Below are 16167 nucleotides of genomic sequence, written 5' to 3'. Positions count from 1 at the left end.
ATTATGTGGCATGAAGTGACAAAGATTATTTCTTTCCCCACCCCAAACGTTTCTTAGCTCGCTGGTACCCATAGACACACCTGGGTGAAGAGAGGTACTGTGAGAGTAAAGTGTCTTGCTTGAGAACACAACACAGTTACCCCGACCAGGGCTCTATTGTCTTAATTGTTCACCACTAAATTTTCTTCCGCGCGCACATACAAAAACAAACATCGTGAATTATTTTTACTTTTGAGGATAAAAAACTCAATTGAAAGCCGAAATTTAACAAACGAAATAAAACCAGACGAGAAACCCACTAAATGCAGTGAATTTGGTTGGGTTTTTTTGTCTGCAGGCAGCTTGTTTACAAAAAACAGTCACGAGCGGGCACTATCGATCCGGGCATTTTTGACGGGAGGGCACTATGGGCTGATAGTGCCCTCCGGCGGACGGGCACTATCGCGTCACGTGTTCAATTTAAACCAATCAGAATCGGAGAAAATTTAGTGGTGAACTATAATCGCTGACAGCACACGATTGCGCGTGCTTTGCTATTTTAGGGATTTTCCTTTTTTCTTGATTTTTTTTTGCCTTCAAAGTGCATAAATTTGTTGGTTTTGAACTGCAATTCTTTTAGAGGTTCTACTAAAACAATTATACTATCGAAGACTACCATAGAATTATGAGCAATCAAAGTCAAATCTTACTGAACTTACTCTTTGGTAGTTCCGGCTCAACATGCTGGAAGAAAGAAAGATATATGAAGATGTAGTTAAAAAATGAAAAAAAGGATGGGCGGGGGTGGGGGCGGCGTTTATTTGATCTTTTCTCAATCGTGGCCAGATATTATCGTTATTTGCATCTGCGCATAAACAACAAAATAAACTATGAATATACAAAGCTGATTGTAAACTTTTAATTGCGGCACATTTTGAACTCACACGTGAAGGAACTATGCAATTACATGGACTGGGCAGTTAAAAGTTCCAAATTAGAAGAAAAGAAACTGGTACCCTATTTTTGTAATGATTTCATCCTGAGAGCCTTAACCAACGGTTGTAAAGAATGGCCGATCGAGAGAGATTAAACACGACCAGTACTATACATCCTTCATTGTCTCAATACTCGTCTATAAAATCAGGGTAGGGGAGGGGGCGCTTATTCCAGGGGAGGGGCTTATTTTAAATTTTAGCCTATAGGAGGGGCGCTTATTCCGGATGGGAGGCACTTATGCTCTTTGAGGAGGGTGAATAGGAAAACGGATCGACGGATTTTGACTATATTGTGGCCCGGATTTCGGATTCAGAGCATAATTTTAAGCTGATTTTCGGATCCTTCAATCGAATTTGGTCATTAAATAACAACGGATCGACGGATTTGGTCATTAAATTGTGACGGATCGGCGGATTTGCATACCCCTATTCACCCCCCTCCTCTTTTTTTTTATTGCACGTCAATGAAATTGAAACTTATATCTACATACGGTTTGTACTTTCCTTACCTTATCAATACAAATGATTATTTTACTCACCGATTCTTCATCTGATGTACTGTAGGGACAAGCACCACCCAGAGAACGCAAACGTGGATTGATCGACATTTTACCGCTGACCTACGACGGAACATTCAATGCATAATTTTATAATCTCTTTCTTCGGATTCACAAAGCAGAACGCAGAAAACTATTTCAATTTTCTTTGTCATGACCAGTTTTGCTCTCTGCACTAACCGCTGGAGTAATTAAACCATAACCGGCCACGAGATTTGCTCTTGCATCGAAGGCTGCCATAAGCGATATCGGAGTTTTGAAAAAATACACGTGCGTCGATCGGAATAAAATCGAATATTCATATGCGGGAACAAAGAAAAGGTCATGAATTATTATCTTGTTTGAAACCTTAAATTTTTCACTTTCATGAATATTGAATTTTATTCCGACGCGCTCACGAGGTTTTTGTAACTCGTTTCATTATGTTGAGTTTGGCGCCAAAATATATAATTGTTTCCGACCTATTGTAGGCCTTGTCCTGGCAGTTTGCATATACCAGACGATCGGGACGATCATATGAGACCCCCCCCCCCCCTGATCGCTTCCAATCGCTTCGATCGCCTACGATCGTCTCAGTATTTGCAAATGATCGATGCGATAGGAACGATCGGTTCCATGGTCTTCAATATTCACTGCACTGGAGTTCATTGTAAAAGTCAATGTACATTTATAAGATAAGATAAGATAAGATAAGATAAGATAAGATAAGATAAGATAAGATAAGATAAGATAAGATAAGATAAGATAAGATAAGATAAGATAAGATAAGATAAGATAAGATAAGATAAGATAAGATAAGATAAGATAAGATAAGATAAGATAAGATAAGGACTTTAATAGTCAGCTCCCCACAAAGCTTTTCAGTAACTATAATAAATAACCGGCATGCAATGCATGCTAAGGCGATGACGTTTCAGTATAGTAAGTCAGTATGTTTGAAGCCCAGACAGACTGGGAATAGACCTTTTTGGCTTCGTTTGTTTGTGTCCCATTTCAGACTATGTGATGTTACCCTTGAGAACTACTTCTTTTAAATTTAAACAAATTCACGATATTCAGATAGATAAAGGAAATTCTCTAGGGAGCATCGTGTGATTTGTAATGGGAAATTTACACACAAAGCTAAAAAGGTCTATTATTGTGAGTGAAAATGTGAGCCCAAAAGATATCCAAGTAATTTAACACCGAAATTGATATCGTTGATAGTTTAGAGACTGACTCATTTGCTATAAAAGGGGGATAGGGGTTTGTCAAGTAAGTAAAATTTTGCAATAATTTGCTTTCGGGTGGTATTCTTTATTAAGTTGTGCATCCCAAGGTAAGGTTAGCTAACCAATGTTAATAAATAAAAGGCAAATATTGAGCTGCTTTGATCACAAAATTGACATTTAAACTTGTACCACGCTAACTAAATGTCTTTTATTGTCACTTTATACGGTGGAATACAACATAGTACCGGTATGCAACTGTACTTGAAAGCCAGGAAGCTGTTACAAGTTTGGCAGAAAAATACTGTCTTGAAAAAATGTATCTTGATTAACTCTTGTTTAAATGCAGCTGATAGTTGTCTTCACTGACTATACCATCTGTGATGCAGGATAAGACCAATAAGTCCAAAAATATTGTTATTACATTTTAGAGGTAATACCACACTACAAGTGAAGTCCAGCAAGTAAGGTTGATACAGTATCTTGATGTACTCATGTTTAAATGCGGCTGATACAGTGTAGTTGTCTACACTGACTGTACAATCCGTGATGCAAGATATGTCCAATAAGATATGTTATCATTTGGAGGTGATACACACATACAGCACAAGTGGAGTCCAGGAAGTAAAGTTGATACAGTGGTGAGCCAGTGGAGACCTCCGATTGAAGGGTCTTTTCATTGGTGAATCCGGAGATGTTTAACACAGTTTCTTTTCAACTTGAATGTCACTGCTAAATGGTTTTTGCTGTGTGTTGTTTGAATATAGCAGTCACTCATAGTGAGGATTGGGTCTTTTTACTATTGTATAGAGACCAATAAGTTCTGGCCAGTTCTAATGCAATGGGCACTATCACACATACATAGTGTCTCTTGACAAAATGACTAGATTGAAAGTGTTGGACATATTAAACACGGCAGTCAGTGGATTCTCTCAAGACAGTATCTTGTGCATTTTCTTGTTGTTTTACATTTCTGTTCTGTAAACAAAAAAAGAAAAACAAAGCAATAATTAAAAATATTAATAATTTTTTAACAATAACTAATACACGTGCACATGTAAATATTATGAGGTAACATATTTATAACTTACATATCAAGACTACATGTACATGTGCAGGGATGTCGCTAACGGCTGGCTCAGTGTTTTCTTAGCAACATCCCTGTTAGATGTCACATCAGGACAACAAATAACTGCATTGTGTACTGTTCGTATACTTACCTAATATGTACAGTTGCAATATGGTGGGTTTGTGACCCAAACGGTCACAAGAAGGGGTTTGTGACCCAAATGGTCACAAGGGACTCAAAGGAGCCCTTACACAAATTTGTTTAGACGCCAAGGCTGATTAACTACAACACTTTAAAATGTAACACAAGTAGATACTGAATTCATTTAAATTTTCTTTCTTTCTGAAACACATACTTTACATGTAACTTATGCTTTCTTAAGACCTTATAGTGACCATTACAAATTTCTCCTCACAATGTCGATACTAAATCAAGAGAATAGGTTAGGAGAATTACACTGTAATAAAATGGTCACCAAAGGGAAATTGCTTTAAAATTTTAACAAATTCTCCAAACAATGCTATAAGAAAATGTATGGAGTTTAGTCAGGAGAATTGGTATGTGAATGACCGGTCGGTATAAAACGCAGACCATGCAGACTGCAGACTGCAGACTGCAGACCGTGCAGACCGTGCAGACGGTGCAGACCGTGCAGACTGAGTAATTTTTTTTTCTTCTTTTTTTACATTGTGTTTCACAAAACTTTTCACAAACGGTTTCCGAAGTTCGTTTGAAATTCGCGAAGTACGCTACGAACTTTAGGGGGAATTTCATTATGTAGTTGTCAATCAAATTACGAACTTCGAAACGAAATTGTGAATTTCACGTGCAGCGAAGTTGAAAGGTTGAGGAGTTCGCAAGTTGAGAAGAAGTTCGTCCAGTTTGTTTAATTTGGTGAAATAAATCCGTTCACGGTACAAGGAAAGGCAATTTCAAGCCCAGGAAGGCAGGAAATCATCTAAAGTTGGCTTCAAGGTCAAGGATTATTTTATTTAGCTTCCAGCTTGTTGAGTTTTCTTCTACTGTCAGAAAGCGCGTTACACTGTAAACATTGGAACATTTTAAGTTATAGGTAAAACGAACTGGTCGGATATAGCATTTTATTTGTTAAGTTCGGGTTTCTAGTTCAATTTTATAACGTAAACAAGATGCTTCAGTTGGTAGTTATGCTTTGGGAATACAGGGTTTTCTTGAGAAATCCCCCAAATTTTTTTACACTGTCCTTAATAATAAAATATAGGCAATTCGTAAATAAATACACATTTCAATTGTTTCAAAGCAAGTGTTGTAACCAAAGCTTATTTTTTTGGCAAATATAAATTATTTCAGAGGAACAGAGTTTATCACGAACAGACAGATGGCGTGACTTGCGTGTTGTGTAAACACAGAAGTATAACAACACGGAATTGAAAAGTTCTGGTTTCCGCAGATTTTCCAAACTGATGTGTATTCAAGAAGGAAAACGTTTTTTTTTTCTCTTTAGAAGATTTTTACGGCACACGCAAACAGTATTTTTTTATGTAAACCGGTTCATCTGTTGAAATTTTTTCCTTCGAAACTACACACGGCAGAACTTGTAATCTATTTTTAGTCGGGTGTCGGGTGACATTGGGAAAACTCAGTTGTAACATTCACAAACCATTTTCAGGGCAGCCTTGCTTTTTAGTCCGTTGATGTCCTGCCTTACTGGACTTGGGATTGCTTTTTGCTGTACTGGGAACGGATTCATTTCACCAAATTAAACAAACTGGACGAACTTCTTCTCAACTTGCGAACTCCTCAACCTTTTAACTTCACTGCACGTGAAATTCACAATTTCGTTTCGAAGTTCGTAATTTGATTGACAACTACTTAATGAAATTCCCCCTAAAGTTCGTAGCGAAATTCACGAATTTCAAACGAACTTCGGAAACCGTTCGTGAAAAGTTTTGTGAAACACAATGTAAAAAAAGAAGAAAAAAAAATTACTCAGTCTGCACGGTCTGCACCGTCTGCACGGTCTGCACGGTCTGCAGTCTGCAGTCTGCAGTCTGCATGGTCTGCGTTTTATACCGACCGGTGAATGACGGGGCATAAAAGGTTAATCATTTACTAGTCATTATAGTCTACAAAAATGTACATGTTTCTACTCTTTTTTGGTTACTATCCACACAGCTTTATGGTCACTAAAGTATGTCTCGAGAACACCAGTTTGGACCGTTGATTCATTTAGATTTGTATAAATGTGATCAATTGTAGTTCTGTTATCAGTAGTAAAGCTTGAAATAAGTTGTTTATATCCATATGTTACAATCATTTGATTATGTATACTGCTGTTTTGTACACCATCATTAAAATCAATGTTAAAATCACCAAGTATTATATGAAAATGTTCTGTTGACATAATGGAATGAAGATCTCTTTCAATGCTTGAACCAAATGTCTCACTGACACTTTTGGTGATCTATAAATTCCAGCAATAACAACATCTGGCAGACATTTGACTTTAATAATTGTTATTTCAACTCCATGCATATTTTGGCATTTGCGATATTCATCATAACATTGAGCTTTGGTATAAACTGCAGTTCCATAGAATGGTCTTTGTGTATGCAACTGCCTATCAAACAATGCATCATTTCTAAACAAGGAGAAGTCATAAATTTCAAATACGTCATTTTGGTCGAACACCCACAATCTAGTTTCAACAAAGATATTTACCGTATTTTCTCAATTAAACGCCTCCGGTGTTTATTTCAAACTTGGCTTCGTGGATCCGGCGTTTATTTGAATGGTGCAGTTTATTTGAGCAAAATGTTTATTAAAAAAGGGTCTTTAATCATTATTTGTGACATGAATGTATCTTGCCATCATACCCAAAGCATATTACACCTCAAATAAATGCCTGAAAGGCTTACTTACCACTCTACCTTGGAGACCCGGCATTTATTCGGGGCCCAGCGTTTAATCGAGAAAATACAGTATATCCGCTGCCTTAACATTAAAATCATTTTTCACATCTTTTCACATTAAATTACTTTACATGTAATTTATGCTTCCTTAAGAACTAACAGTGACCATTACAAATTTCTCCTCACAATGTCAATACTAAATCAAGAGAATAGGTTAGTAGAATTACACTGTAATAAAATGGTAACAAAAGGGAAATTGCTTTGAACTTTTAACAATTAATTGAAATTCTCCAAACAATGCTATAAGAAAATGTATGGAGATCAGTCAGGAGAATTTGTATGTGGATGATGGGGCATAAAAGGTTAGTCATTATAGTCTACAAAAATGTACATGTTTCTACTCTTTTTTGGTTGCTATCCACACAGCTTTATGGTCACTAAAGTATGTCTCGAGAACACCAGTTTGGACCGTTCATTCATTTAGATTTGTATAAATGTGATCAATTGTAGTTCTGTTATCAGTAGTAAAGCTTAAAATAAGTTGTTTATATCCATATGTTACAATCATTTGATTATGTATACTGCTGTTTTGTACACCATCATTAAAATCAATGTTAAAATCACCAAGTATTATATGAAAATGTTCTGTTGGCATAATGGAATGAAGTTCTCTCAATGCTTGAAGCAAATGTCTCACTGACACTTTTGGTGATCTATAAATTCCAGCAATAATAACATCTGGCAGACATTTAACTTTAATAATTGTTATTTCAACTCCATGCATATTTTGGCATTTGGGATATTCATCATAACATTGAGCTTTGGTATAAACCGCAGTTCCATAGAATGGTCTTTGTGTATGCAACTGCCTATCAAACAATGCATCATTTCTAAACAAGGAGAAGTCATTAATTTCAAATTCGTCATTTTGGTCGAACACCCACAATCTAGTTTCAACAAAGATATTTATATCTGCTGCCTTAACATTAAAATCATTTTTCACATCTGATATGTGCTTGTGAAGAGAACGTGCATTAAGAAAGACTATCTTGACAAAATTCTCACCAACGTCTGCAAGGGATATTAAGGATGGCTGAAGATAAGCTGCTGTTCGCAATCTCTGCATTTCATTCTTAACTTTGTTACTCACAGTAATCTTTTTTTCATTGAGATTCTTTATATGCAGTCCATCAATGGTAGTAACTCTGCTTAATGCAACATAATGAATGTGAGGAATAGCTCTTCTTGAAGTAAGATCAACTACAACCTCGATTTCAGTGTCACCCTGAGAACGGTGAATAGTTTTTCCTGCAGATTGCCGTAAAGGAAATTGTTTTCGAACGATCTGAGCAGTTTTACCTCTCCCTACAAAAAATGTTACACAAACAGGTTTTATTGGTGTCCAACTCTGCTGGATATTATCACTGTAAAGGCTTCTATTTTCATTCCGAGTTTTCTCTCCAACTTTAGCATGATCAAATTCAACCCAAACAATTCCATCAGGGCATGTACTAAAACCCGAAACAACGAAACGAAACCACCGAAACGAAACGACCGAAACCGCCGAAACGACCGAAACGAAACCGCCGAAACAACCGAAACGGCCGAAACGAGCGAAACGAAACTAAATCACCGAAACAAGCAAAACCCATTACAATTATTGAGAGCTAACCGTAAACAGGCTAACCGGAGTGCATAGTAGGCTAACCTGAGTAAAAAGTAGGCTAACCGGAGTGTGTAGTAGGCTAACCGGAGTGCATAGTAGGCTAACCGGTGCGAATAGTAGGCTAACCGGAGTGTATAGTAGGCTAAACTGAGTTTATAGTACGGTAAGTGACGAAAATATTGAAGTTTTACTTGTTTCTTTTATTCTGTTTCGTTTCGCTCGTTTCGGCCGTTTCGGTTGTTTCGGCGGTTTCGTTTCGGTCGTTTCGGCGGTTTCGGTCGTTTCGTTTCGGTGGTTTCGTTTCGTTGTTTCGGGTTTTAGTACATGCCTTCCATCAGGACATTCAGAATTTAGCAGACTAATAAATCTCACTAAACCTGCACTACCATTTGTAAGCCCATCATCCAATCTGATGTTTTGACATACCTCAATCCTTTCATTTTCTGCAATTGCAAGACAAGCTGCTAATTGCATAGTTTTTCGTGGATCATCTGGAACCTGTTTCAATAGCCGTGCCTTTAATTCCTCAGATTGAGCACCAATGACACTATCAACTGCCTTGACAATAAATTTTCTGCCAGTTGCAGAATTATAAACTGACTTGTTAAACTCGTCAACCCTGTCGTTTTGAATGAATAGGTGTGGAGCATGTCTGGGATAGTTCAAATCAGGATCTTCAATGACTCTTGCTCTCAGTATATTTAAGTCATTCTCAGTGTGAATACCCTCGCGCAGCCGGTTAAGAATTTCTGCAAACTGGCGACTTTCTCTTTGACGCATAATTTCATGTAATTCAAACATCTGAAAATGTTTCTGCCACAGATTAGCTGCTAAAGGAGCATAATCACTCTCCAAATCTTCAAAAACATACCCATCAAATACTGGTTGAAGTTGAAACAAATCTCCAATTGCTATAATACTCACTCCTCCAAAATCATTAGCTGTACCTATGATATCTTGGAGTCTTTTGTTAATTTGAACATTAAACATGGAATTTCCTACCATTGATACTTCATCAATGAAAATTATCTTCAAACCAGCAAATTTACATCTTAAGGAATTCAAACGACTGGCATCAAGCTTCTTATAAATTTTTAAGGACTGGTTTGCGGGCACTGCCAATGCCGTATGGATTGTACTTCCTTGAATATTGTACGCAGCTTTACCAGTTGGAGCAACAAGAATAGCTGTAATTTGATGAAAATCAACACCAGCTCTTGTGTTCAAATATTTGTAAACCGCTTGAAACAGTACTTTAGTCAAGTGAGATTTTCCAACTCCAGCACCACCAGAAAGAAACAAATAGAAAGGTTCATTAGTTGTCTTCACAAGGTGTAAAACATGGTAGAAAAAATTTAACTGCTCAACATTTAGAGAACGAACAGCTTCCCTATACTCTTCATCTGGCAATTCATCAAATGAGATATTATGTTCATAATTACTAGTAGCACTGGAAGGAATCCCCAGATCTTCAGAAAGATCATAGTTCCTTACTTCTTCTGTGTTGTGTACATGTTCACATTCATTTTCCGCAAGGTGACTCAGTTCTACATGTTGCGTATTTGGAGCTACACAATCCCACATATCATCACTGCATTCTATAGTTTGTACATCATCTAATGCTTGGTCTAGTTGTTCACTACATGGTGCATACTGCGCCATTTGGTCATTTATCTGTTCTTTCAATATCTGACACCTCTCCATGTAACTCTCACAGTCTCCTAGCAAATCAGTACTTTCATCTCTCCAAGCAGTAAATAACATTAGCAGCTCACGACAGTGCTTTTCAGGATGACTTTCTCTATTAAACCAGACACTTCTTATTACCCTGGCCTTTGACCGCTTCTGAGTTTCTTTTTTGCTCTTCTTTGATGTCAGCTCATTGCTACACATATCAGTAATATCTAAACCAACATCATCTTCATTGTTGTCATCATCAAATAACTCTAATGGTAAACCATCAACATCAGTATTTTTGGATTTTTGTAAATTTTGAAATTTTGAATTCCTATTGTCATACCAAGCGACCCAATCAGCTAATGTCACATTCTCTAGACAAGATGGCCTTTTAGTATACCTTTTTAACAAGCCGCCTGATTCAACATCTTCAGACTCGTCTTCTAGCTGCTGAATGTCATCAATTAATTTCAGAAGACAAACTCTTTCATTCGGTAAAGCTGTATTAATAAACACCACTTCACGAGAGGAGCGTCGCATTGGTAACTGAAGTACAATATATACCGCCTCTTGCGCACTTATTTCAACATTGTTCAAGAATTTGTTGCCAATGTCACGCACTTGCTGTTTAATACCCAAATTTCCTTCTCGAGCTTCCTCGCATGCTGTTCTCAAAAGTTCACTCATACCTCTCTGTGCCTTTGATATGTAAGAAACGACATATGTTGCACAAGAGTAGATATCTAGGATAAATTGGACATCCATGTTTGCTCTCCATGCAAGCAAGCACTGCTTGTTATAATTATTGATTCGAAGTTCGTTTGGCTTTCGTTTCAAAAAAATTGTTGCCCTACTTAGGGAAGATCGAATAGCCAGAATATATTCCTCTTCAGTAACCCCAAGTTCATTAAGAAGTTCTTTAAATGAAATATTCTCTCCTTCCCTCATAGAATTAAGTTTCTCATTGATTTCTTTCCAAGAAGCCTTGGGTTGATTCAAAAGACTTGTTTTTTCAATGTCACTTAAAGGATACAATATTTGAGTGCTTTTCATTGGAGGCTGAGGAAAATTAAATCTGCACTGCTTTTGAAACTTCTTTTTACAGGTAAATGAATGTTTATGTTCTTGACGAGAAACTAATTCATCTAGCTCACAGCCACTTGTAGGTTTTGAACAAGAAATGATTTTATCAACAAATTCACAAACTTTTTCGTCTGAATCTTCCCCAAACTTTGGTGCACCTTCAATCCATAACAGCATATGAATGTGTGGCGAGCCACGTTGTTGAAATTCAACTCGATAAAACCAATCTGCTATTTTGCCCAGTGGTGCACAATCACTTTGCAAAAATTTTACAATCAGTTGCTGAACTTGGAAATCAAAATGTCTTGCACATGTGACAGGATCACTTTGAATTAACCTTGACTTTTCCTCCCATGACAAGGCATTCAATTCATCATCACTGTATACTTGGTGATCAATTAATTCACCTAACATTCTTATATACACTATGAAACCAACTTTTGTTAAAAACCCATGAACATGCCATGAACAAGCTGTTATTCCAATTTTTAGGGCCATGAATTTTGCATTTTAGAAATTCATGGTGTGAAGTTGAAATTGCTTCTCCACCCTAAAAATACCTTGAAATGTATTCAGGGCCATGAAATGGTGCTGAAATGAAACACAAAACAATTTTCATGACAATATCAGTACCATGAAAATTTCTCTCAAATAACAACACACCATAAAAAAATAGTGAATGTGGTTTCCTGAATTTTCATGGGATGTTCACCTTCACTGAGATTCTAATGACAATGAAAAACCCATGATAATCCTGTGATACAAAATGAGTCAACTGACTAGGAATATCTGTACACTGCATGTACATTTATTTTATAATTTTGTTCATCGTTCATGTTGCTAATTGAAATAAATATGGTGATCTAATAACAAATCATTTTTCATATGTTTTTCCTTTTACTTTATTCATTTATATTAAATTTCTATGTCATTGCAGAAATAATTAATAACAACAAAATATACATAAAATAGGCTATCACAATCCTATTTTATTCAAGTAAACTTTGAATAAATGAAAACTTTAATCCTATTTTTGGAACTTGACAACATATTTATATGTCTGTTCCATTACGAAACATGTATGCAATGCTCTATTTTAATCCTATTTTAACCTAGGCACCCAGACAATATTGGAAAAGGCAAAAATATGCAGAGTATTGTAATTAAATGTCATATTTATTTTTTTTTATTTCTATTTTATTTAGAAATTCAAGATTTGCTTAAGTTAGTTCAACTTCAACTTTATTACTTCCATCACTTAAATAAATAATTTATAAATATTTTTTTAAAAAATCAAAAGTGATGAGGAGTCTACAGAAAAGCAGAATGCTTGAAATAGTAGACCCCTTAAGCGGTCATCAGTTATTTCTGATACAGCTGATATTCTGCTGATATTCAGTTTTCCTTATGGAGACAGCATATATCCTTTCCAAACCAATCAGCTTACCTTTTGAAACGCTCAAGGTTGAATGAAGAGATTACAATTGCATTCCACACATCTGACTTATACAAGCTTCATGCACAGTGATTTAGAGGACATTTTTATCAAGTTCCAGCTTGTATTCACGTCATCTTTCTCGCAAAAATCGATAATTTCACAACTCTGCGAGAGCAAAAATTGCTTGGAATCATCATGCACTTCTTTAAATGATTTATGAATACTTTCCGGTCTAATTGACAGACCGCTAAATGGAGTTAAAATGCGAGTTTCTTTCGTGGAAATCGACCGAACAGAAACACGAGCCGCCATCTTAAATTAGAGGCCTGGGAACGAGTTGATCTATCCCATGATGCAACGCACTTTGAATGCCCGCCTAATTTCAACTTTTCTTTTGTCAACGGTCGAAGAACACTTTATCGAAAAATGTCTCTGGATTATGATGTTAAAAAGCGAGAAAACAGGATATTTCAGCAAAGAATGTAAGTATACTGAGAATCTTAGTCTTCTGGAAGTAATAGTTTAGACAAAGTCGAACGAAGCGTTTTGTAACAATCTGCTCGATGATCAGTGTAGCCAGTGTGATGATATCAACTCGATCTTTGCATGTTGATCTTCGAATCTTTGCTCTGTGTTTCGTTCTTTTAAAACTTGCATGGAAGCTTGGAACTGATAACTAAAGGAAGATAGCATTGTAGCATTTAAACCTGTGATAGAAATCGATCTAAAATCATGTTTCTGTTACATGTAAAATAAACTACACTGTGCGTACATTTGAGTTAACAATCTTTGATTCCAGATCGAAGAAGAAGAGACAATGCGATTTTAATGAAATATTGTTGCCTTATGCTTTTGTTGTAGGCATTGCAGCAAAAGGGCTTGAAGCAGACATTCACCAGCAGAGCAATATGTTTAAAAAGCTAAGTGAAAACAGTTCACAAAGTTAACACGAGTGATTGTATATACTTTGAAACTTTTTAATCACAAGTTGCTTGAGGCAGCTGCAGCTAGTTAAAAACTCTCAACTGTGCGTTGTCTGTGAGCAGTCAATACATGTTTCTCGCATATTAAAGATAACCTGTAGATTTAGTGAATAAAATAAATTATAAACAGAAACTTGCTGTTCAAGGTCTTAAATCTTGTGTGGGCTCCTTTCGGTACCCTCCAAAAATCTATATGATCTAACCATTACATTGTTTGTGTCTCAGTCATTGTATTTCGGTGCAGTATTGCTTTTGCTTTTTTTATGTAATTTTTGTATAGTAGAGGGCTTACAACCGGGATATATTATTTCACTGGATATTTATCTATAATTTTGCACATGCCACATTTGTATAATTTCCTAAAGCAAAATATTCAGTGGATATTTCACCTTGGAACCACCACCTGCTCTCATAGGAACCTTTCCCAAGCTTATCTATTGGTGATGAGTTTAATAGCTATTTATAATGGAATATTAATGGTTTATACACCATGAAATCTGAGTTCATGCTTTTCTCATGGCATAGTGCTGTTTTGGCAATTAGAACATTAAAATGTCATTAGAATACCATTAAAAAATAATGGCCATAATTTGGGGTACGTTTCAAAGTATTTTCATGGCCATAAAAACTGGTATGCCATGAAAAGCTTGTTAAAAAATTGCCATGAAAATGCCATGATAACAGCAGTTCTCCATCCTCAGAAAATAATGGGTTTTCCAAAGCAATGAAAAACCTGTTAAAGGTGTACCATGAAATAACCATGAGTTTAACACTATAATGGTTTTATCAAGGCCATGAAACGTACCCCAAACCATGGCCTTTTTCATGAGTATTTCATGGTCTTTAAACCATTAAATTGCCATTGTTTAAACCATGATTTTCCCATAACCATCCATTTAAAATACTTGAAAGATGCCATGAAATATTAATGGCATTTTCATGGAAATTGATTTCATAGTGTTAACAGATGATTCCACTTTGTTTCCGCTGCAGAAAAGCTACAAAAAAGTGTCGCAGATCCAAGTTGCCTTATCATGGCGAATAGATCTCTCTTAGACTTCTCAAAGTATGGCGGGGAACCACGAAGAGCTCTTAGAAATCGGTACCCTTCATTCAAATGAACTAATTTGTCTAAAGCACCTTCTTTTTTTAATTCGCCTGCTGTTAGTTTCTTTCCATTTGTTTTATGTTTTCGCAATGCAATCTGGCACTTGCCTAAAATTATTTTCATTTGCAGCTTTTTCAGTTTAAAGAATATATTTTCAATACACTGAGCAACTCTACGATCAGAAGGCCTTAACTCTGATTTGCAAATGTCACTATAATACACAGGTACATTTCTTTCCTTGTTATCTGCTCTTGCTTGACCACAGAATATACCAGGATATGCTAGCTCTTCACAATATTGGTCTTTGAAAATACTAATTGGATGATTGCTTTCACCTGGTGCAAAGTTCAAAACCTTTTCACGTTCACAATCTTCTACAAAGTCTGGGGATGTTAACATTGTGTCCAAAGTACTAGCACACATTTCAGATTCATCCACTTCATTCCAAGGGTCATTTACCTCCATTTCAGTTGGACAGGAATCCTTACTAAGATCTCTACTAGATAAATGCACATCTGTTGCACTAGATGAGCATCTTGATACATTCAAAGTTACTGGTATACCTACTAACGCTTTAAGAGAAATAGTGTTTGCTAATCCATACCCTTTTGAACATGTTTCTACAAGAACAACATTTTTGGGATCAAGCATTTTATATCTGAACAGTTTGACCACAATGGAAGTACTTACATTAGCTGTTGCTTCACTGAATTGAGAGGATACATCATTTTCCATTGGTGGTAGATCATGAACAATGGCCATGTGATCACTAAAAAGTGATAGCTCTTTTTCCCAGGCACCACACAAAGAACAAAAAAATACCACTTCATTACTATTACAGTCATTTTGATGAAAAAATGGAATATAGTTACTCTCCTCCCAACACTCACTATCAGTTTGTACTCCATGATCATACAAAAGATGATTTTCTAAATTCATGGAGTCTATTAAAACTTGTTCACAGTCAAGGCAAATAAAAACTTTATCAAATTGAAATGAAAACAATCTACCATGTTCTGACAAAGATTGCACAGCAGTATCAAGTGACTTAATTGAAGATACAGGTGTATTTATATCTGTAATGTTGCTTGAACTGCTGCAAGCACTATCATTTGACATGTCATTTTCATTGAACCCTGCAAACAAACCACTCCAGTCTGGGTTCAGTTTGATACTTTCTTTCTTGTAAAGTGCACCATTTTCAGTCAACCACCTAGCTGCTTCAAAACTTTGGATGGTCTTATGTTTTGAGACAGGACATAGTTCTTGTATTTTAATTTTCTCTTAAGCTGCACTTTGATAGTGTCTGTTTCAGTTGATAGTCTTGGTAAGATATTCACGGTATTAACAACATCAGCAGGAACATTCACTATGTTGCCATGAATTTTATATTGCTTTCCCCTTGCTGCTTCGTGTATCTTTTGAAAGATCAATCGTGGTGATACAAGCCTCCACTCTAGTTCTGTTAAGTCTAAATGGTCAGGTTTATGTGGAAAACTCATTTTATTCTGGA

At 36.2% G+C, this 16167-nt stretch overlaps 3 protein-coding genes and 1 long non-coding RNA gene across 4 annotated transcripts in view; 1 reads left to right on the top strand and 3 right to left on the bottom strand.

The window, feature by feature from the left end:
- LOC144644514 (mitogen-activated protein kinase kinase kinase 2-like) overlaps positions 1-16167 on the bottom strand; it is a 128163-nt gene that overhangs the window by 30028 nt on the left and 81968 nt on the right. The window lies entirely within an intron of this gene.
- Positions 2932-15934, bottom strand: LOC144631485 (uncharacterized). Its single transcript, XM_078489956.1, has 2 exons — positions 15345-15934; positions 2932-3717 (listed from the first exon to the last, which is right to left on the bottom strand). Exons 1-2 carry the CDS (start codon positions 15771-15773, stop codon positions 3646-3648), a joined length of 501 nt encoding a protein of 166 aa, XP_078346082.1. The 5' UTR covers positions 15774-15934; the 3' UTR covers positions 2932-3645.
- LOC144636135 (ATP-dependent DNA helicase Pif1-like) lies at positions 7172-10019 on the bottom strand. Its single transcript, XM_078495272.1, has 2 exons — positions 8709-10019; positions 7172-8207 (listed from the first exon to the last, which is right to left on the bottom strand). Exons 1-2 carry the CDS (start codon positions 9947-9949, stop codon positions 7172-7174), a joined length of 2277 nt encoding a protein of 758 aa, XP_078351398.1. The 5' UTR covers positions 9950-10019.
- LOC144632247 (uncharacterized) lies at positions 11552-13679 on the top strand. The gene is made up of 2 exons (XR_013566876.1): positions 11552-13045; positions 13425-13679. It is a non-coding gene; the product is annotated as an uncharacterized LOC144632247 (long non-coding RNA).

Source organism: Oculina patagonica, chromosome 1, assembly GCF_052425735.1.
Source record: "Oculina patagonica isolate OP01 chromosome 1, crgOcupat, whole genome shotgun sequence".
NCBI lineage: Eukaryota > Metazoa > Cnidaria > Anthozoa > Scleractinia > Oculinidae > Oculina > Oculina patagonica.
This window is presented reverse-complemented; position numbering and strand designations above follow the sequence as displayed.